The 23,672-nt window shown below is 32.6% G+C and overlaps 1 protein-coding gene across 3 annotated transcripts in view; it reads right to left on the bottom strand.

Annotated features, from left to right (window-relative positions):
* Window positions 1–23,672, bottom strand: part of ida (anaphase promoting complex subunit 5 ida) — a 435,748-nt gene that overhangs the window by 311,834 nt on the left and 100,242 nt on the right. For all 3 annotated transcript variants that reach the window (XM_090371999.1, XM_090372001.1, XM_090372000.1), the window contains exons 6-7: window positions 19,894–19,957; window positions 2,511–2,612 (exon numbers count right to left, since the gene is read on the bottom strand). In XM_090371999.1, the coding sequence (XP_090228125.1) occupies window positions 2,511–2,612; window positions 19,894–19,957 (166 nt within the window). The remainder of the gene's footprint in view (window positions 1–2,510; window positions 2,613–19,893; window positions 19,958–23,672) is intronic.

The raw sequence follows: 23,672 nt of genomic DNA, 5'->3' as shown, positions 1-23,672 counted from the left end.
GAAATGTCTAGTATCTACGAGAAATGAAGTAAGTTCCATTATGTTATTGATCGAGAGAGAGAGGGGTATGATTAATTAGGGTGCTGTCATTGGTTAAGAAATCGCGTAGAGCCTGTAAAGCGGTTGGTAGATGCACATTGGTGTATAGGGGTACTATATCGAAAGATGCTAAATTATCTGTGTTGGAAATAATAATGGGATTTATTTTCTCAATTAAATGGAGGGTATTATTAACTTTAAATTTAGAAAATTTTGTAAGGGGGGGAAATAATCTTAACCAGAAAGGAGGAAAGATTAGCAAAGGCTAATTTATTGAAAGAAATTATCGGGCTTAGTGGGTGGTTGGGTTTATGTAGTTTGGTGACGCCAAACATGTGTGGAAGAATGTTATTTCGTATACCGATTTGTTACAAGGTATGTAAGTTGATTTCTTTATTTATCCTTAGGTTTCTTAAAATAATATCAAGTCTGTTTTTATGTTTGGTAATATTATATGTATTGTCTGCTTTGTATGTATCTGGGTCTGAAAGGATTTGGTTCATTTTTTCAATATATGTACTTTTATTTAAGATCACTATGGTGTCTCCTTTATCTGCTTTCTGTATGATAATATTTGGGTTATTTCGTAATTTATGTATGTCTGTTAGCTGCTGTTTATTTATATTAGATTGTGATTGAAATTTTGATTTTTAAAATAGAATTAGACTAATGTATTATGTGCCATTTATCAGCGTGATGTTCTAATTTGGTCTGGAGTTCTATAATACAATTTTTAGAAGGATAATTGTTGTCTTTAATGGCAAAATTAAAACCATATTCAAGACCAGCAAGTTCAGTGGAGGTGAAAGGTTGTGAGGAAATATTGACAGTAGATATTTTTTGAGGATTGTGTGTTTTCTGAGTAAGGGAGTTCCATTTTTTACTGTGTCTTTGTTCAACATCTTTTATGGCGGCTCTAATGCGTGTTTCATTATATGTGGTAAATTCTAACCAGGTTTGGGGTTCCATGTCTCTTTTAAGACTAAATTTTAGAAAATGTATTTGATGAAGGAGTCGATATTTTTTGTTATATCTTTTTGATAATTCTTTCCATAGGATACTGATACAGGTTTGATGAACGATGTATGGATATTTTTTGCACGTATGTTTGGGGAATATACGGGCAAATTTAGGAATAATATTGTAAGTAAGGCATTTTTTTAAGAAGGAAATGTGGGTTTTATTGGTGAAGTATTTTATAAGAATTTTTGAAAATTGTATTTCTTTGTTTAACATGATCAGTGGCATCAAGGACTAAGAGTTGATAGATCGGTGCAGATAAGGATGAAGACATGCACTTCTATTTCCTTGGCATATTTTAACTTCGTTTCAAAAATTTAAGCTCATCCACATTAAATCCAATTTTTAGTCTATTCCACCTTATTCATTCTACGCCCAACTGCAGATTATATTAAAGTAAGTACTGAAAATTAAGCTATTGCTATTATTTATTAAGTCAATCAAATCGGTACCCTAAAGAATCCTACAATTTATCCAATTGTCAGTAGACACAGTTTTACTAGACAGCACCATGAAAGAGCTTTGAAAATCAAAGAAGGAAGACATCACATGTTTGTTAGCTATTTTTATCACATGTTGTTATTTGTTTGATTTTGGCTTACAAAAGCTGAAAAAAACTGAAGATATTCTCTGTAATTCAGATGCTTGTTTGTTGTTGTTGTTTTGGTTTTTAGGAGCATTAGCAACTAAGGCCATATTGCTCCGGAAGGGGAATATACAGTGGTCATTCCCTGACCTTTCCGCATCCTCCGTATTTGGTGGTGATGGGCTCGAACCCCGGTCTAATCAAGAAGCGTGTGCTACGCACTGTTGCTCCTTCCCACCTGGCTACGGAGGCTCCAATTCAGATGCAGAAATTGATGAAATTGAATTAAGTGATACATAAATAGTAGGGTACTTTTTCTTCAAAAAAAAATAATAAAAAAAAGTAACAGTAAGTTTTTTTAAAACCATGTTTCATTAATTTTTTCAGAGATTTTTCAATCTCAAAATAAGGAATTCATATTTTAAAAAATTTTACATACAAATATCATTTTTACAAAACTTCAAAATTTCATGAAGAAACTCACTCCATAGAGCCTACCTCTATGGAAAACTGACTCATAAGCAGGTGAATAAAATTTTTAACAAAAAGGTAATGCAGCACTACTGGATATTCAAACAGCTTTAAAATGTAAGTGGAAATTCTGATGCATTTTGCTTCTGCAATATTTCTATATAAAGGAATACAACATTGCAATTTAAAACCAATAATTAAAAATTCAGTAAAATTTCATTCAATAAAAATTCAGTAAAATTTCATTCAATAAAAATTCAGTAAAATTTCATTCAATAAAAATTCAGTGAAATTTTATTCAGTAAAAATTGATTACAATTTATAAAAAAAATAATTTAAAATTCTGACAACTAATATTATTAGACAACCAACAAAAAGTAGAAAAAATATTTACTGCTTCGGCTAACTCAGGATTGCCTTTTAATAATTCCTTGAGCTTTTGTTGTAGATGGAATGGAGAAAGAGCTTCTCTTTCATTGATCTGAAGTAGGGCAGCCTGAAAATAAAATATGCTTACTCCTGAATTTATTAATGGAGTTTCAAAAAAAGAATTGAAATTGAATAAGATAAAATAAAACAAATTTCTAACACTGATTTATTTAAATATGTACCTAATATGCATCTGTCAAAAAATGTAATTTAAATTTCTTGGACTAGTCATATGTGTTTTTTAAAATCTCTTTGTGCTTTATGTTTCAAATGAATTTTATTGAATTCATGACTAATCATCACTAATCACTTGAAATGCCAAACAGATAATTTTTGTTTGAAGACCATGCCTTTAAATTTTGTTTCTATCAATATTTTACCTTAAAATGTTCCTTATACAGGTAGTTCCCAACTTTATGAGTTGATTCATTCCTAGTGCATGCTCTTAAAGTGAAAACTCTTAAAGCAGAAATTTATTTCCCATAGACATAATGTTAAAAACAAGGGTTACGTTCTCAAAATGAAGTTTTACCATAGTAATGTTAAATAAAGGTCAACAAAACAATAGTTTATGCTTAAACAACGATTTATTTATGCAAAGAAATGAAAACACAGCCTTTAAAATCAAGCAACTTATAATAATAAAGAAATTATTTATTTCATGTTATGTTATGTTATTTGGTTTTTAGGAGCATTAGCAACTAAAGCCATATTACTCCGGGAATATGCGGTGGTCATTCCCTTGACCTTTCCGCATCATCTGTATTTGGTGGTGAAGGGCTCGAACCCCGGTCTAATTAAGAAGCGTGTGCTATGCACTGCTGCTCCTTCCCACCTGGCTACGGAGGCGCTATTTATTTCAAACAAATGTTAAAGAATGTTTATTCTTCATCATCATCAATTAAATGCACACTCATCGATGGTTCATCACTTATTGTTGGTTTGTTGGAAGCACAAGGAGTCGTCTTCTTTCGAAATGCTTTTAAGTGCCATTTTTTTCCCAAGACAGTCTTCTTTTTCTTTATAAATTTCCTGATAGCATGCATAAGCATTTTTTAAATCTGTAGCAACTTTTCTAGTGTGCTCGAAATTTGAATCTTGTGACTCAAAAATATAAATTGCTTTTTCTGTGTTGAAAAGCTTTGTCAAGTCCGTTGAGAGTGAAGGAATGAGCAGGAGTTTCAGCTGTTAAATCTTCTCCATCAGCTTCTTCACATTTTGCTATTTCAAGGAGGTCATCATTTGTGAGCTCTCCATTGTGTGCTTGCAGCAGATCAGTGAAGTCAGTTGTAGACACCTCAAGCTGCAATTAATTAGCAATATTAATGACCATTTCTGTTTCATTTTGTACAATCTCTGCTGGTTCATGAAATCCTTCAAAATTATCAATAAACTGAGGACAGAGTTTATTCCAAACACCATGTTCTTCTCTGTAAATTTTGTCCAGGGCTCGTTTTATTATTTTGATTGCATCTACAATATGGAATTCTTTCCAAAATTCTTTAAGAATTGGACTCACTTCTTATCTGTTGCATTAGTTAGCATATCAAATATCTCTCGATGGTAATGTGCTTTAAATGTTGAAATAACACTCTGGTCCATTGGCTGCAAAAGTGGGGTTGTACTTGGTGGCAAAAAAATTATTTTAACATTGGGGTGGTGATGTAGAAATGGTAGTTGGCCAGGTGCATTATCTAAAATCAGAATCATCCAAAAAATAATATTTTTATCTTCACAATATTGTTTTACTTCAGGCACAAAGTGATACGAAAACAGTAAAGCAGTAGCCCAAGTTTGTGTTAATGCTTCATGGATTTCCATATGAGTGGAAGTGTAGCTTTCATAATTCCTTTAAGTGCCCTTAGGTTTTCAGAACAATGCACAACTTTTCTGATGCATGAAGTTTGCCTTTAGTCAGCGGGTGGTTGATTGATGGAAAAAACTTCCATCTGTCGTTGATAGCTTAAATAGATTCAAGGCAGAACTTGACAAACATTTGGAGTGAGGGGATGGGTGAAATAAGGGTTGTTGTTTTTTTTTTGGCTGATGCTATATAAGCTTGCTTTCTTGCATCATGTGCCCTTGCTAATGCTAATGTTGTGTTTAATAATTAAGATTATTACTATATTTAATTATTAATTACGATTTTTCACAGAATACTTGTTCACATCTCACGGAACACAGTTTCAGAAACGCTAGTCTATATTATTATTCCTTATAGCTGCTGGGTTCTTTCTACTATTAATGTAGTAATCTAGAGCTATAATCCTTTATATATTTCATTCTCTTTATCACTTCTTTAATTAACATTATATATATATATATTTATTTATTATTATTTTTTTTTCTGCTGAGAAAGTAACTAAGACAGAATTTTAACCAAACTACCATATTTTTCAAGTGCACAGTTCACCCAAAAATATGTTCTGAATTAAAACTACATCTTGAATATAAAAAAGCGAAAGCAGAGAGACACACTAATGATGGCAGAAAAATGAGAGAGAGAGAGAGAGAGATTAAAACATTTCCTTATTACAGCAAAATTTCCATATATTAATATTATTTAGCATATATTTAGTATTATTAAATTAAGACTTTTGCTGTAGTGAAATAAATAATATACTAGTGTATATTTAGCATTATTAAACTAATAGTCTTTTGCTGTAGTGAAATAAATAATATACAACGTATTAATATATTTGTTCTGATATTCTTGAATTTGAATTAAAATTGGACTGATGACTAACCAGTTTAGTCTAAAATCATCAGATGCAGTTCTGATATGAATATAACTGATTATATTTGTAAAAAAAAAACACTTTCTGTGTACAAATATCAACTTTTACATACACAGTTCAAATGCAAAATGAATAATCTTTATATGGAGTTGCATATGGATCTATCTTACTTACTTCTCAGGTTAAAAGATTTGATTCATCTAGATTTTAACCTGAAGTTAAAATTGGGTCAAATATTACCATAAAATTTTCCCATGAATTTTAAAAATGCAGAAAAAATCATTTCTCAAAAGACAGCTTTCTTTCAGAAATGAACGTGACACAGAACAGTTTTTTTTTTATTATTATTTAGTCATTTAAACAGACAGATATATAGATAAAAAAATAATATAATAAATAAAGAATAACTGCAGGAATAAAATTGTATGTAACAAAGCATTATAGTCTAGGCATATTAAACTTAAAATTACAACTACTGTTCAAAATAAACATACATTAATTTAACATAAAAATATTTTAATTTCAATATATTAAACCTTTAAACCAGGAGATAATTTGTTTGAAAGTTATCACCTCCAGTTATCCTGACAATTTTATTGGTCTTTCAGTATGAGACAATTAATTTTCAGAGAAACCATTTTGTATCATTAAAGCCAAATGATACAGGGACTAACCGATTAACAATAGCTGCTGGCAGAGATGAAAGCTATTCTTGCACTGCTTCTACTGGAATGAGCAGCAGCCTAGAAAACAAGGTGCAGAGGATATCAGAGATTGTTGGGAGTCATCACGGAACAAGTAAATACATGGGCTGTGTTAGGGTAGCTAAGAATAAGAACAGGTGCATGGACACCAATGCTAGGAGTTTAGTAAATAAATTTGATGAATTTGCGGTGTTGGTCAAAACATCAAAGGCAGATATTGTTGGGATATCAGAGACGTGGTGTCACACAGATATAAGGAATGCAGAATTGGAATTTGGAGAGTACAATGTGTATAGAAAGGATAGGAAGGGAGGAGGGATTAGGTTATTAGTTAAGAAACACATAAAACCAGAGGAAGTACAGCCAGTTAACATGGGTGGACAGTGCAGTGCTGAGTCAGTTTGATGTTACATAAGCGCTGGGAAAGCAAAATTGAGAGTAGCAGTGTGTTATAGGCCTAATGACTCTGATGAGTATAATGAACAGAGAAATAAAGTGGGCCAGTAAATCAGAATGTCTTACAATGGGGAATTTTAACTTCCAAGATATTGACTGGAATTTGTGAGTTGGTCACTCGCACACTAGAAAGACTTTTGTGGATTTATTGGTTGATTGTTTTCTACAACAGCATGTTCGGGAGGCAACCAGAGGGAGTAATACTCTTTATCTGATTATCAGTAGTGATTCTTCAAGCATTAAGAATCTGCAGATAAAGGACCCACTAGTTGGCCGTGATCACAGTGTGCTGGTGTGGGATTTACAAAAAGAAGTAACTACCATCGGCGGTAAAGGGAAGAGTTTTTTTTCTTTCGTAAAAGTGACTACAGTGGTCTGAGACAGTTTTTAAATTCTATACAGTGGGACCAACTGATGATATTACCAACAGCAAATTCTAAATGGGAAGCATTCAAAGAATTAATCTTGGAAGCAACTAGGCTTTTCACATACCAACTAAGAAATATTGTTCAAGGTTTAGGCCTAAATGGATGTCAGATGAACTAATGAGACATGTGGCAGATAAGAAAAATGCATGGGATGTGTATAAATTAACAGCAATACAGAAGCCTAGGGCAGACAGGGCTGGTCCGTAATCAAGTCATAAAGGAGGTTACGTAGGCAAAAGCAGTTATGAGAAATCTTTGGCAAAGAATGCAAAGAAAAATAGCAAAGAGTTCTTTACTTATGTAAACTCTAGAACAGGGGTTATTAACCTTTTGCTTTAAGTGAGCAAGATTTTGCAGCTTACAATACATGCAAGCACCATATATTAAAATATAAATTTTTTTGCTTCTTTAAGATTAAAAATGCATTTTTTTAAATAATTTTTTAGCCATATTATGCATAGAAGAATTATATTTCTCAATAAAAAATTTCAGGCGCTAATATTTATTAACCTATCAATGTGATCCTTGACTTTGAAAACCACAAATTTTCTTCCAAATGTGATGACAACAATCTTGTCCTTTTTTGTTTTTGATATTGTTCATTAATGAAAAGCACTTTCACACGTGTACACAAATTTTCTTCCAAATGTGATGACAACAATCTTGTCCTTTTTTGTTTTTGATATTGTTCATTAATGAAAAGCACTTTCACACGTGTATGTTGATCCAAACATAGAAAGTACTTTGAATCCTTCTCTTTGTAGTAAAGGAAATTTTTTGCAGCCGGAAGAACCACAGAATTTTAAAATAGTTTTGTGTTTGAAAAGACATTTCAGAGCTAAAGACTACATATCAACAAGTTCTAACTCGGCAGCTGCTACTTCATTTTGATTGAAAATTTGTTCCAAGTTACCGATTTCAAAATTTCTGTAATTTTATTGTTAATTCAAATTTTTGGAGGTGCTCTTTCAAGTATTCAAATCTTTCTTGAAATTGGTCACTAAGATCGTTGATTACATTCATTACAAATGATGGGCACTCCCCAGCAGTTTCCTCCAGACATTTTATATGAGAAGGAAAATGAAGCAAATTTCCTTTTAAAACTTGATTCTGAAAAATGAATTTTTTTTATCAAATGCAATAATCTCCTCGTATAAAACTACCCCAAATTTATCTTTTTCCTGTAGCCTCAAATTGAACTCATTAAAATGGCTAAAGATGTCAACCATGATTGAAAGAGTAATTCTGAAATCTTCAGTAAAAATTTCATTTAAAAAAGGTTTTCTTTATTGCTTTCTATTAGAAAACCTTTTAGTCCTTTAAACACCAAATTCTGGAGAGCAGCTTTTCATGAGTGAGCCAATGAACTTCTGTATGGGTAATAAGATCAGAATATGGTGCTTGAAGTTCTTCCAAAAATATTTTTAGAAGTCGCTTATTAGCATCAGCAAGGGCACATGATGCAAGAAAGCAAGCTTATATAGCCTCAGCCAAAAAAAAAAACACACCCCCTTCTTATTTCACCCATCCACTCGCTCCAAATGTTTGTCTAGTTCTGCCTTGAATCTGTTTAAGCTATCAACTTCTACAACTACAGATGGAAGTTTGTTCCAGCAATCAACCACCCGCTCGCTAAAGCCAAACTTCCATACATCTATCCTACAACTGTCTTTCCTCAATTTGAATTTATGCCCTCTAAGGTGATTATTCTGAGCAAGAGGAAGAATCCCACCGACATTGAGCATGCTCAAACCATTTAAGGCTTTATACATCTCAATCAGATCACCTCGCAGGTACCTAGTCTCCAGACACTGTAATTTGCAAAACTTAAGCCTTTCTTCCATTCACTAATCTTGTTGCCCTTCTCTGTACTCATTCCAACAGCTCTACATCCTTCTTAAAATGAGGCCTCCAGACCTGTATACAGTACTCAAGGTGTGGCCTGACCATTGCCTTATACAAGGAGATAATCACCTCCTTATACCTGCTAGAAAAATTCCTGTATATCATTGACAAGATTTATTTATTTAGGGATTTAGCAATAAAATGGTTGATGACTTTAACAATGACTTCAAGACATCCTATAATTTCATTTTGATCTTTCCTTGGTGAACACGAGGCTTCAAATTTAATCACACAGTGATAATGCACAAAATTAGGTATGCTTTCATCACTATCGAGATAAGCAATAATTTTTATTTTTACCTATCACGGAAGGTGCACCATCGGTAACAACTGATACAAGTTTACTCAGATCAATTTTGTGCACTCTGAGGAATTTCATAAGTGTGTTTTATACATCTTTTCCAGTTGTATGACCAGTAAGTGACAAAAAGTCTTCTTCACAGTTGCCATCATGATGAATCAAACAAACAAAGCACATGAGTTGTGATATGCCCGAAACATCAGTTGACTCATCAAGTGCCAGTGAAAATAATACACAACTTTTGATTCTACCTAATAATTCATTGAATATTACAGCTATCATTTTACGAACTTGTTTTGAAACTGTATCATTATTCAAAGGAAAATTTTTGGTGGAGCTAATCAAAGTAGATTCTGTTTTTCTTGTAAGATGCTAGCAAGCACTTCTAATGATGATACTACACAATTTTTTATTATTTCACCACTAGCGTAAGGAAATGAATTCTTTGCAATGATATTTGATAAAATAGATAAAATAAATGAAATTTCATTCGCTAACACTTTACCACTATTAGCTTGACCTAAATTTAAATATTTTTCTGCCTTTCAAGTTCTTTTTTTCTTCATGAAGTTTAGCTTTTCTAATATCACTAAATTTGGGAAAAGCTTCGTGAAAATTCCTATGGCATGTTTGGTAATGTCTTTCATAATTCAACTTCCAATGGCCAGAGAAACACACCTGATATAATAAGCAAATTATACCAATTCCACTACTGTTATCTATTATCAAATAATCAAATTTCCAAGATGACTGAATTGCATTTTTTTTTTTTTTTTTTTGTTGTTGTTTCTTTCCATTTTAAATGTGTATGTCTAAATCAGATGACTGCAAAGGTAGTGTTAATGCATCATCTTTTTCCCTCATCATGTTCATTTCGGTTTCTTTTTAAAAACTTATCCATTTTGAAAGGGTTTAGTAAATTTAATTAAATCTGTTAAAAGAAAATGCATTTAAGCATTTACACACAAAATCAAAAGGTTTCTTACTATAACCCCAAGAGCTCACATCTGATGAGTATGGGCTTGGCACATGCAGGGTCCTAAGCTGGATATCATCGTTCTTCTCTTTCTTGGTAATTCCCTTTTGACACTCTCTCTCTCTCTCTCTCTCTCTCTCTCTCTCTCTCTCTCTCTCTCTCTCTCTCTCTCTCTCTCTCTCTCAGGGTAACTTGGGAATTTTTTTTAGGCTGATGCAGCACAAGCCTCAGGCTTTCTTGCACCATATAGCTAATAATAATAATAACACTTTCATCACCTTTGAAGTCAGCACTATACATATATAGTACCAAATGCATCAGCGCAACTGAGTGAAACTGTTCAACCCTGTTCTAACCTGTTAAAACCAGAAACTGAGAATTGCATAAGGCAGTATCCTCGGTCTGTAGCGAACTACATCAACAAATCGTACTCTCAAAGTATTTTGTGAAAATTTCTTACTACATAGATGTCAAATTAACAATAATTAATAAGAAAAAATTTTGAGAATCAAAGTGTCAAATTTTAACCATTTTTGAGATTAAAACATTGCGAAATATATAATTTTCCTCCAATCACTAACAAAAGAAAGGATTTTCTAGGGAAGATTGGCATGGATTTTTGTAGAATATTGCAGAAAGTTGAGAAATAGAATGCACCTTTTTTTAATAAAAAGATTTATATATAAATTTTTTAGCTTAAATGAAGATGCTCGTGAGCACCCATTTTAGGATCGGTCAAGAACAAAATTTATTTTTTAAAGCACACAAAAAATGGTGCTCACGAGCACCTTCTCTATACTCATTCTAGCAACTCTACATCCTTCCTAAAATGGAAGGATGTCAAAAAAAAGTTGTCTTTTTTTTTATGTGCAGCTTCCAGGCTTGAATATAATATTCCAAATGCAGTCCAATCATCATCTTATATAAAGGGATGATGACATTCTTCGTACTAGCATATGCTCTATAAATCATAAACAGGGCACTGTGTGCCTTCCTAGATACCTGTTTACACTGAATGAACACTTTCATGTCAGACTGAATCAAAATTCTTAAGTCTTTTTTGTGTCTTGAACCCACTTTTAGCTCTTCTTCTCCACTAGCTTATACATGATCCAGGAATCCTTAAAATTACATGCAACAGTTCCACATTTTTTTTGAAGCAATATGGTCTGGCTCCAAATGTTAACCCACCTTCAAATTATCAGCAAACTTTGACAGCTTCTCTGGGATACCCCCATGTCGATATCAGTTATGAAAATCAGAAATAACAGTGGGACCCAACACCAAGCACACTCACCATTATAACAGTCAGTCTTCAGGATGGACCATTATAACAAGTGAGAGATCTCACTTGTTATAATGGTCCATCCTGAAGACTGACTATTTATAACAGCCCTCTGTTTCCTGTATTTTAGCCAGCGGGCAATCCAGCATTGGATCTTACCAGTAACTCAGTTTACATAGGAGCCTTCCACAAGAGGATGATATCAAAAACTTTATTAATATCCATAAATAAAGACTTCATAACATTCAGATATATGTCAAAATTGTTACCTGCAAATCCAACTGTATAATGATTATAATGACAGTAATTTACAAGATTAGTCAGGCATGATCTCCCATTAATGAACCCATGACGGGATCTATTCAAGATGTCATTCTTGACAAGATAGTCCTGAATTGCATTTTTTACCATAGTTATTGGTTTCGATTCGTTGTTATGAAGTTTTTATTTGGTTTTTAGGAGCATTAGCAACTAAGGCCATATTGCTCTGGGGATATGCGGTGGTCATTCCCTGACCTTTCCGCATCCTCCGTATTTGGTGGTCATGGGCTCAAACCCCGGTCTAATCAAGAAGCGTGTGCTACGCACTGCTGCTCCTACCCACCTGGCTACAGAGGCACCATTTCTATTTATCCATCTCCTCTTTAGTACCACTGTTATGGATCTGGGAGATAATAGCACTTCTCCACTCTAAGGGGATCTTCCCAGAGTCTAATGATGTTCTCATTAACATAATGACTCACAAACAGTGTGACACACTCATATGCAGCCTTTTAATTATAACTGAATGATATATATATATATATATATATATATATATATAAAATCTCCTCCTCTGGACTTCACCCACCTATAACCTCAGTATCCCCTCCATTCTTAGTTCTCTTTCCTAGTGCTTTAGTATTTGTAGTGGTCAATAATTCAAGGAAGCAAGCTTATATAGCATCATTCAGAAATATAAAAAATTAAATTAAATTAAATTTAAATTTAAAAAGAATAAAATAAGAAATAAATAACCACCCCTGTACAACCCTTCTAACAATACATTTGATCCCTTCTTAAATTTATTCAAACTACCCACCTCCACAAAACCAGATGTAAGTTTGTTCCATCAATCAATAACTCTCTGACTAAAAGTAAAATTTTATATATCTGTTCTGCACTATCCCTTTTCAACTTAAATTTATGTCTCCTTACATGTGTTGCCTGGACTGAAGACAATATCAACATTTAGTTCATTCAATCCGCTTAAATCCTTCATCCAGGTCTCCTCACAGGTGCTTAATTTCCAGGCATTGCAATTTGCACAAGTGAAGGATTTCCTGATAAGAATATCTTTTTTGTGTTCCTCACTAATCTTGTTGTTCTTCCCTACACTCTTTCCAAGATCCACATCCTTCCTAAAATAAGGATTCAGAACTGTATGCAGTACTCAAGATGCAGTGTAACTACTAGCTTGTATAATGAAAAGGACCTATGGGTAATTGTGCAGTCAGATATGAAGTTTTTTGAGCAATGCAGACAGGTTGCAAGAGTAACTCATGGAATCTTGTCAATGATATACAGAAATTTTGCTAGCAGGAATAAGGAAGTGATTGTCCCCTTGTACAAGGAAATGACCAGGCCCCCACCTTGAGTACTGCATACAGGTCTGGAGGCCTCATTTTAGAAAGGATGTAGAGCTGCTGGAACAAGTACAGAGAAGGGCAACGAGATTGGTGAGTGAAACAAAGGGTTGCTGTTATCAAGAAAGATGCGTTCTGCAAATTCATAAATACAAATTGGGGAAAGCATAAATGAGCAAAATTCAGGAAAAACAATTGTAGAAGAGATGTATGGAAATTTGCCTTTAGCCAGTGGGTGGTTGATAGCTGGAACAAATTTCCATCTGTTGTGGTGGGGGTTGAAAACTTAAATAAGTTCAAGGCAGAACTAGACAAACATTTGGAGTGAATGGATGGGGGAAATGGGAAGTTTTTTTTTTTTGGATGATGCTATATATTTTACGAATAAGTCATATAACTTGCTGTCTTGCATCATATGCCTCTACTAATGCTAATGCAATAATCACCTCCTTGTCCCAGCTGGCAAAATTCCTGGATATCATGGACTGCACACTGGTATTGAAATAAATAACAGATAATGGTATACGCACACTCAGCTGGTATCTAGTTCAGAGCCATTCCTGGCTCCTTGGCCGCCTACTTGTAGCAGGTATTTGGTGCCCATTTACATCATATTTTTAAAAGGGAAAAACTTTTCCGAAAAAGTTTTAGTTTTTACTAGTGTTATGAACACAATGACACAATTTTAAATTTAATTTTTACTGAAACTGATACCCAAAACCACATGATAATCCTATCCTATATATAATTCTTGAAGTGTCCTTCCACCCGTCTATCCCCCATTCTACTTTAAAAATCATTTAACTTAGAGAAATACAGTAAACTTTGTTTCTACTCACTAGGAGGTCCCAGGAAAACTATTCTCATTTTCAACTCCATAGCAGAATTGTGTGTTTCAAAAATAATAAACATAAAATTCGAATTTTCAACTTGTGAAATCATTTTCTCTTGCAGAATTAAATTACTATTTATTAACTAACTACAATAGGACATGCATCATTTTAAAGAAAATTCCATAAATATTTCTATTTTTGTCATCAAATTTTTAGTTATGGCTCCAATTCCTTCATATTATGCAAAAGAACTTGAAAGTTAGTCAAAAAAATAAAATTTTGAGTTAGCATTGCCTTGTCAACCAATATGATATTGAAGTCGAATCTTCGTTACTGCCTATGATAAAGGCGGTAAAAATTGACTTGAAGATTAGTAATAGAATAATTTATTTTGGAATTTTGAAATGTTAATTGAGATTATTACAACTTTTATAGTTAAAAATCTATTTAATGATATCTTTAAAAGCAATGTCATTCGTATTGACTCTCTTACAAAAAATGTAGTTATAATCTAACTTAAGGAAACATTTTCATTCATTTTAGATATACAATTGTTATAATTTTTACAGATTTCATTTCATATTTATGACTGAGAATCATGACATACCGAATTAAGAAATCATCAGATGAAGGTATTATTACGTAATACATTTTCATGCTTCTTAATGGGCATTTTCATAATTCCTCCAAAAATTAATTTTGATTAAAATGATATTTATTAAAATGAAATTAAAATGATATTTATTAAAACAAAATTATTAATAATTTATATTATTAATAATTTCATTTTAATAAATTTTAATTTTAATAATTCTCAAATTTTAAATAATTTGGAAAAATTATTTAAAATTTTAATAATTTCCATGCGATGAACTGTATATGTTGTTGATTTTCTAGCCTTTATTTAACAGGAAAACTTATGGAATTGAATGCCAGTAAAACGATTATGGAGCTTCAGGGTTGTATTCTCACTGCATATTCTTTGATAGTTCAATACATTTTTCTATTAATTATGTTTTATCATAACTAATTTTCTAAGTGTAAGGCATAACAAAACTCTCAGAGAATAAAAATCAAATAATGAATGTAGTTTACTATTTGTGGTTTCTAGGGGTATGTGTGCCTGCATTTTAATTTAAAAAATATGCCTTTTAAAGTAGGAAACAATAAACAATTTTATAGAATTTTTTTAATTTCAATTTCAATAATTTCCAGAAGTGCTATCGCAACATTTGGAACTGCATTTATTATATTATTGTTACATATCAATTTAAGAAACTCTTTTGGATCGTCACTACTAATATTTAATGTTTTTAATGATTTCAGCTCTCCAAAAAGTTCTTTGTCATTTATATCATTTTCACATAAGTTCTGCAAATTGCAGTGGCTGGAGACTAGGCACCTGCGCGGTGATCTGATTGAGGTATATAAGGCCTTGAATGGGTTGAGCACGCTGAATTCTGATGGGATCCTTCCACTTGTTCAGATTACGAATCTAAGGGAGCATAAATTCAAATTAAGAAAAGACAGATGTAGAATAGATGTGCGGAAATTTTCCTTTAGCCAGCGGGTGGTTAATTGCTGGAACAAATTTCCATCTGTCATTGTGGAAGTTGATAGGTTGAATAAATTTAAGGAGGAACTGGACAGGCATTTGGAGGGAATGGTGTGATTTTTTTTTTTTTTTTGGCTGATGCTGCATAAGCTCATACATTTGCTTTCTTGCATCACATGCCACTACTACTACTACATGTAGAAGTAGCTGCCAATTTTATTTGTAAATTACTGCAATGCATTTTAAGGTTCATCATTAATCAGAAAAATTTAGTAAGAAGTTGAAACATGCATCCATATCTGTTATCATGTCAAATCTAGTTTGCATTAAATTTATTGCTGTATCTAAAAGTTTAAAATAAAAGTCCACCTTATATTTTAATTTTTGGTCTGTGCATCTGGCAACTCATAGTCAAATTGATTTTTTGCACATCTTGTTTAAAGTTGCTGCTGCTGCAGGAAATGTGGTTTCCAAATACAAGTCATTCGATAATGAAAAAGCCTCAAAAATACACTTTTCAAAATATTCGTCAGACCTTTTCATTTTATTATTTGCCCTACTATTTTATCAAATTGTTCAAGGCTTCTGTACATTCTGCAATATTTATTTTCTGATTCTTTTAGGTTGAATACCATATCATACAATAATCAATATAACAAATTTAAACAAATGAATCTTTGTGGCAAGGGTTTGAGCAAGGTTTTTAGTATTTATGTCTCTACTTTGGTCAGATATTAATTGTAACAATGTGTCCTAAATTTCAAGTTGAAATCTTAATGGTGTAACTGCTTTTATTCTACTTTCCCAATACTCACAGATTTCAATGTGAATTTTGGAATATTTTCCATTAATTTTTCCCATCTGTATGAGGAGGAAGAAAAGAAAGTGTTATAACTGTTGCACAATATCAAAAAATTGAACAATTTCAAACATGACTTTTGTTGCATCACTGATTACTAAATTTAAAGTATGAGAATTAAATGGTACAAACATTGCATGGCTATTTGCATCCGTGATAAGTTTTTGAAGGCCAATATATTTTCCACTAATATTGGAACCGTTGTCGTAACCTTGAACCCTCAGGTGATTTAGTTTTAAGTTATATTTTTCGAATAAGTCATTTAACACTAATGTACATAACCCCTTATCTGTTGTGTCATTAATTTGATGAAAGCCCAAAAAATTTTCCCTTATTTCTACATCATTGCAGGAATATACAACAAAACTATAATAAATGTTAATTGTTCAACATAGCTACTGTCAGGGGTGCAATCTAGGATAATTGAGAAATACTTTATATTTTTGACTTTACCTAATATTTCTTTCCATATCTTGCCAGCAATTAAAGAAATAATTTCATTCTGAAATTTACTTCCCAGATAATGTGGCATACAGCTAATATTTTTTTTAATATTGGAAAGGGGATCGATTATGTACGGATCAAATTTAGCTAATAATTCAATTGCTTTCAAAAAATGTCTTATTAGGAATGTACAATTCACTTCAGGAACCACATTTTGTGGTTACAATCTAACTTAATTAGCATGGACTTCATTGTAAAGTTTTTACTGTAATTAGAAAATGAACAGAAGATATTTCATGTTGTTGCAAATTAAGACTGGCATGCTTGCAATCGGAAAAGCCAGTTGAACATAATTTAATATATGCCATTCCAGATATTTTACAACTAAAACAATACATGCTATTTTTTGAAAGTGAATATATTAACCAGTCACGATTTACCTTTTCATTGTTTGCTAATGTTCTTGTATAATATACACTTTAAAATCATTTTTCATTCAAAGGGAATGAAACATCATTCACTTGTTTAGGTCAATTTCAACCAACATGTCTTATCTGCTTTATTGATAAAATTTTGGGCCAGCAACCAGGATCCTTGATAGCTTCTGTGGGAATGTTTTTATTCACTGCTTCTGATTTTTCACCTCCAACAGAAGCATAATTTTTTTGCTCCACTATAGGTTGCCCTATTACTTTATCACCATCAGAAATTTGCTCTGATTCATCACCTTTTTCTGCATGTGCAATAGTTGTAGTACTTTTGCAATGCTTTAACATACTTCCTTCTTGTTTTTTTTTTTCTTCTTATTTTTCTGTTCTTTTTTATATCCTGCTCCACTTAATATTTTTCTTCTTATTTTTCTGTTCTTTTTTATATTCTGCTCCTCTTAATATTTTCCTCAGAAGCATCTTACCTGGGTAATTAATCGAATAATTTTTTTCATGATTTTAAAATTAATATTTAGTGTATTTTTCTCTAAGATATTTGGGTAATTTTAACTGACTCTTTCATTTAATGAGTTAGAAACACTTACCTTTATTATTTGCTCTAATTATAAAATTTTACTACTATTAAATTAAAAAAAAAGTTTAGTGATAGAAATGCTTTTCTAAATGATAATATTCTGTCTTTCCATATGCTGTGTCTATGCATCTCTTACTTTAGTCCCAACTGAATCCTCCTCTTGCACAAACACGAGTATACTGTCTGCGACTTGGCACCACAATCATTTAAAACAAATTCCACACAAAGTATACAAGTAACAATTGACACAATCATACATAACATGGAAAACAAAGTAGTTAAGGCTCCTATTGATATAAAATGTATTCACAGAGGCTAGTGCAGGTTTTAAATTTTTACAGTAGTTGTCTCCCTTTTGATTTGCCGCCTGTGTGTTGATCACAAATTCGCAGCACTTTTGAGCAGCCCTGATCCAGTTCCCTGTTCACATCATCAAGTATCCTACACTGATCTGCCCTGATACCTGCCAAAGCAGCATTTTCTATAGTCATTGTGAGAACTTATCCTGGGCAAGAGTCATTCTATAGTTTTTCTTCCTTTCTTCCATTACAGTAATGTTTTGGGATTCATATGCTCATGGCATGACATACAATCATTGTAGACATACATCTTTTCCACCATATCACATCACCCCCTGTTCAATGTTCTGCACATTGAATAGCCTACATATAAGACATCCACTGTGCTCTAGTGGAAGCATTAATATCAATCATCAAATTTACACCCTTGCAGCAGAACATAATTTAATTTAAACAATCAAACTCTTATTTGACTTGCTTTTGCACATCCAGGTTTCATCACGATTCCCAATCACAATATGCTTTTCAACAGCAGATTTGGGGAAAGAAGGGAGGGGAGGGGAATGGAATTAAGAAGTTTTTGACAAGTGTTTAATATTATAGAGTGAGGCAGGGAAACAACAATTTTAAACACTCAATTAAATAAAGAATTTGTATTTACCAAATTACAAATATGCCATCTTAATTACATAGCACACCACTTATTTTTTGATGATGATATTCTCGAGGTGACCTCTATCTCTGTACAAGCATTCTTGTAATCTTCCACGTTTCCCATGATGCAGCATAACATCTCCAAGGAAATTCTGGCAATTTCTTCACAAATTATTTCTTTCTGCTCTTCAATATTGTGTGGGGGGATGAGAGTATACCTTAACAAAAAGTATACCTTAATAAAAGTGTTTCCAATTAAAAAAAAGTCAAATGCTGACAAGTCTAAAGACCTTGGAGGCCAAGAAATGTCACCATTCCTGGATGATGTAGTTATGAAAAAAGCATTGAAACTCTAGCAGCATAAGAAGTCACACCATCTTGTTGAAACCATCTGGCCTCTAACTTAAGGAACACCTAGTAGCTAGTTCATCAGTCAAAAAAGTTGTGTTCATGTTCGTATAGTGGCCTTCCATTATCATCTTCAAAAAAAAATATGGATCAATAATGCTATGAGATGAAACTTCACCACACTATTACCAGGTCACTGTGCAATAGTTGCGGTAGAATTGGCAGGGGTTTTCTTTCAACCAATAAAGAAAGTTTTATTTATTCACACAACTGTTAGATGAAAGGGAGTTTAAACAGATCATCCACAGACTGTGAATATAGTCTTCATCATGAACCATTTGAGTTAACATTTCTTCACAAAAATTTTTACAGGTAAGAAGAGATTGTGAGGTTTTAATTCTTGTAGTACCTGTACCTTGTAAGGATAGAAATTTAAGTTCTGGTGCAATATTTGTTGTACACTTCTAATGGATAAGTTCAACTACAGTGCATCCAACTTGCAGAACACTTTTTAGTTCCATATGAATGCAGTCCTGAAAGCTGGGATGTTTTGTGGTATCCAAAAAACTAGTTTTTAAAATCGCCTTTGAATACAAGATCAAGAGGCATTAATTTGTGAAAAGTTTAATGAATATAATGATTATGCATCTATGGAAACAATTATATCATTTTCCATAATAAATTTAAAACTAAATGAGTATAAGTCTAAATTTATGGTAATGTTATCATAATTTTATATTCTTTACTGGCAATATTTTTGAATAATCTATTCAACATTCAACATATATATATAAATGAGATTCCAGATTTAAAATATAAATATATGATATTACTATAATCCATATCCTTGTCTAAATATACGCTACTGTAGTATTAATTATTATGAAAAACTAAATGAAGTCTGATTTACTTTACCTGTTGGGCTATAAGAAGTTCAGCCTGCTTCTGAGATGCTAAAACTTGGGAATCTTCAAAACAACTGCATACAAAATAAGGAATTTATTTAGAAATAACAGCAAGTTAATAGTGAAATGGGAGGGAAAAAAAGTAAATATTTTTCCCCTATTTGGGGATTGAAAGTATTAATATGTATATTTAATTTATAATAAAAATCTTAAAAAATAAAATTTTAAAAAATATATATTACTGTAATTAGTAAAAATTATGGCTAAGGTAAAGAAAAAAGCCCACATGAAAAGCATGCAAAAGTTCGATGAAATTTACCGGTAAAAAGTACTTTGCCGTAACGGCATTTGTATTGTTGCTCGCTTGGTAAATAGAGATGGGTGTTATCGGTCTTGGGTAGAAGTTGAATCACACGGGAGCTTGAAACCCTACCGAAGTGAAGGAGGTAACCTGACCTTTTTTCTTTAGAATCACACTAATTGAATCACGTACGGAATCATACTGGAAGTTCTGGCGTCGTGAAAAATTTTCGTAACGTAGTTTCACCAGTAAACATTTTCAAAGTTTGCCATGCTTCTCGTGTGGGCTTCCTTTACCTTTTGCCTTTTTTTTCTTAATAAACAATTTATCCACTAGTTCACCAGTGATTCTAAAGAAAAAAAGGTCAGGTTATTCCCTCCACTTTGGGAGGGTTTCAATCTCCCATGGGATTCAATTTCTACTTCTGACCGATAACACCCACTATATGTTTACTGAGCGAGCAACAATACAAATGCCGTTATGGCAAAGTACTTTTACCGGTAAATTAATCGAACTTTTGCGTGATTCTTGTGTGGGCTTGCTTTACCTTTGCCAAAATTATCTAAATTTATGCTGGAGTGTCTACAATTAATTCCATTAATTAGCAAACAGTCATAATTGCAGTCATTTTAGTTGTATATGGATTAAGGAGTACGTCTCCTGCACCTTAGGAGGGGAAAAAAGTAACCTAATAGGGTGTAAAATCACACCTTACTCAATCACTACACCAGAATGGTTTTTTTTTTTTTTTTTAATTTTCTCTAATTGGAATGTCCGCATCACCTAACATTAGAAACTTATAACATTGCTCTATGTGAACATTTATCTTTTCTTTGTAATAGTAATAGCCATATAGTGCAAGGAAGCCAAAGGCATTTGCTGCACCAGCTGGAAAAAAAATACAAATTATTTGATTCCCTCCTTATATACAAATTACAAGATTACAAGAAAATTCTGCCTTCAGTTTTTTTTATTTCACTAATCCCTCTCACATAAAATAATTGCATAATTTAAAATCATGCAATAATAACAGATAAAAAAAATTTGTATTCAAGAAAATAAAAAAAGTAATGATAATAATTCTTATCCGACATGAAAGAAACCACGGTAGCCATAGATACTGCTCATTACGTTAAAAATTTATGCTTGATCATACCTTGTATATGAACAGATACACGGTATGATCAAAAAATGTCCTGGAATGAATTTCATTTAAACAAACAGAAGAGTTAAAAATAATTACATATTAAATTTTTTCTCCCTTTAGTTTTTTGAATTACAAGAAATTTTCTTACAGTCCTTTGTTTGAAACTTCCAGGATTATATTTATCATAGCTAGAATAATTTTTCCAAAATATTTTATCCCTTTAATCCCTCCATTAGGGTGCTACATTTTTAATGTAAGGGGCCAAAGGAGTATGTACATACAATAATATCTTATAATACAATTCGGTTTATACAAAGTACTCTTTTATACGACACACATACCATTCCAATGTGAAAGGATAGGCTTTTCTGCGTAAATATATTTGTTTATTACAAAATTCGGTTAATATATATTATAAAGTTTGTCTTCACCCTGTGAGAAATAAATATTGTTATTTTGTATGTTTAATACAAATCTTGGCAAAGCTGTCTGATTATTGCCCCTATTATTGCCTCTGGCTACCCAGTCCTCTGCTTTCCAAAGGATGACAGTGACTTGTCAGAAATTATTTTGGTGCAAAAAAAAAAAAAAAAACAGTTTATGCTAGCTATAACGTAAGTGCACACTGAAAAACATCTTTGTGAAGGATGAGCTGTTAAATTAACAAAAGAATAAAAACAGTTTTTCTCAGTTGCTTATATACACTACCTTGCTCTCTAAGGGATTAAGGTCAGTTGCAATTGTTATGCCAGTTCAAAGAATCTTTTGCTACAGTATACAGAAATCTATTTTTTGTACCATTTTATCTGAGCTGATATCTTTTTTGGAATTTGTGTCTTTAAAATTTGTTTATATTAAATCTTATCTAGCAGTGCTATGGCGACAAAAAAGTAAACGGACGGAATTAAGCATGGAAATTAAATCGAAAATTATCATCATCATCAGCCATTTTCAATCCACTGCAGGATGAAGGCCTCTCCAGAAACTTTCCAGTTCTTTCTGTTTTTAGCACTGGCCATCCATTTACTACCCAAAAACTCATGAATTTCATCAATCCATCTCCGCCTTTGTCTTCCAGGTTTTCTTCTAGCTCCTCTTGGGTACCATTCTGTTATTTTCTTAGTCCATCTGTCATCATGTCTTCGAGCTATGTGTCCTGCCCAAGACCATTTTAGTTCTTTAGTTTTGATAAGAATATCCTTTACTTAAGTTTGCTGCCTAATCCATGTGTTTCTCTTCTTATCTAACAGTCAGATTCCCAATATAATTCATTCCATTCTTCGCTGTGTAGTTCTCAGCTTCTCTTCCATTCTTTTGGTGAGTGCCCAAGTTTCACTTCCATAAGTCATGGTTGGGAGTATACATTGGTTCATTATTTTACGTTTCAGACAAGCTGGGATATTGCTCTTCAGTATGTGACTATATTTCCTGAATGCTATCCATCCAAAATTTATTCTTCTCTTGACTTCCAGCCATTTATCATTATTACAGCTAATAACTTGTCCCAGATAAGTATATGACTCCACCTTTTCAATTACTGCTCCTTCAATCATTATTTCCCTTTCCGTGGCATACTTGTTCATCATTACTTTTGTTTTAGCCATATTCATCTTTAGTTCAAAATCCTTACTAACTGTGCATAACTGATTAAGATTTTCCTCTAATTCTTTGGGATTGTGGCTTATGACCACAATGTCATCTGCAAATCGTAAATGGTTTAGGTACTCTCCATTCACATTGACTCCTTTCTGCGACCAGTCTAATCTTCGGAAAGCTTCCTCAAGGGCAGCAGTAAACAGCTTCGGAGATATTGTGTCTCCTTGTTGAACTCCTTTCTTGATTTTAAATTTCCTACTGTCTTTGTGTAGTCTAATAAAGGAGGTAGCATTCTCATATATTTTCTTCAAAATCATAATATATGGGGTATCTATGCCTTGTCTTTCCAGTGCCCGAAACACTGCCTTATGCTGTATGGAGTCAAATGCCTTTTCATAATCCACAAATGCCGAGCATAATGGTGTTTTATATTCATTTGCTTTCTCCATTAGCTGTGATATTACATGAAGGTGATCCATAGTTGAGAATCCTGTCTTAAAGCCAGCTTGCTCTTTCGGTTGATTCTCATCAAGTATTCTTTCTAATCTATTAGTAATGACCCTTGTGAACCACTTGTAGATGGGGATAACAAGCTAATTGGTCTATAATTTCCAATTTCTGATTTATCTCCTTTCTTATGCAGCAAAACTATGATTGCATTATTCCACTGCTTAGGCGTCACACCTTTTCTAATGCACTTTGTGAAGAGCCTTGCCAGTTTTTGTGTTATGTCTCTTCCTCCCAA

The sequence above is a fragment of the Mastigoproctus giganteus genome, chromosome 4 (genome assembly GCF_048544385.1).
Source record: "Mastigoproctus giganteus isolate SK-2022 chromosome 4, ASM4854438v1, whole genome shotgun sequence".
Lineage (NCBI taxonomy): Eukaryota > Metazoa > Arthropoda > Arachnida > Uropygi > Thelyphonidae > Mastigoproctus > Mastigoproctus giganteus.
The sequence above is the reverse complement of the archived record's forward strand: the minus strand, read 5'-3'. Positions and strand labels throughout refer to the sequence as shown.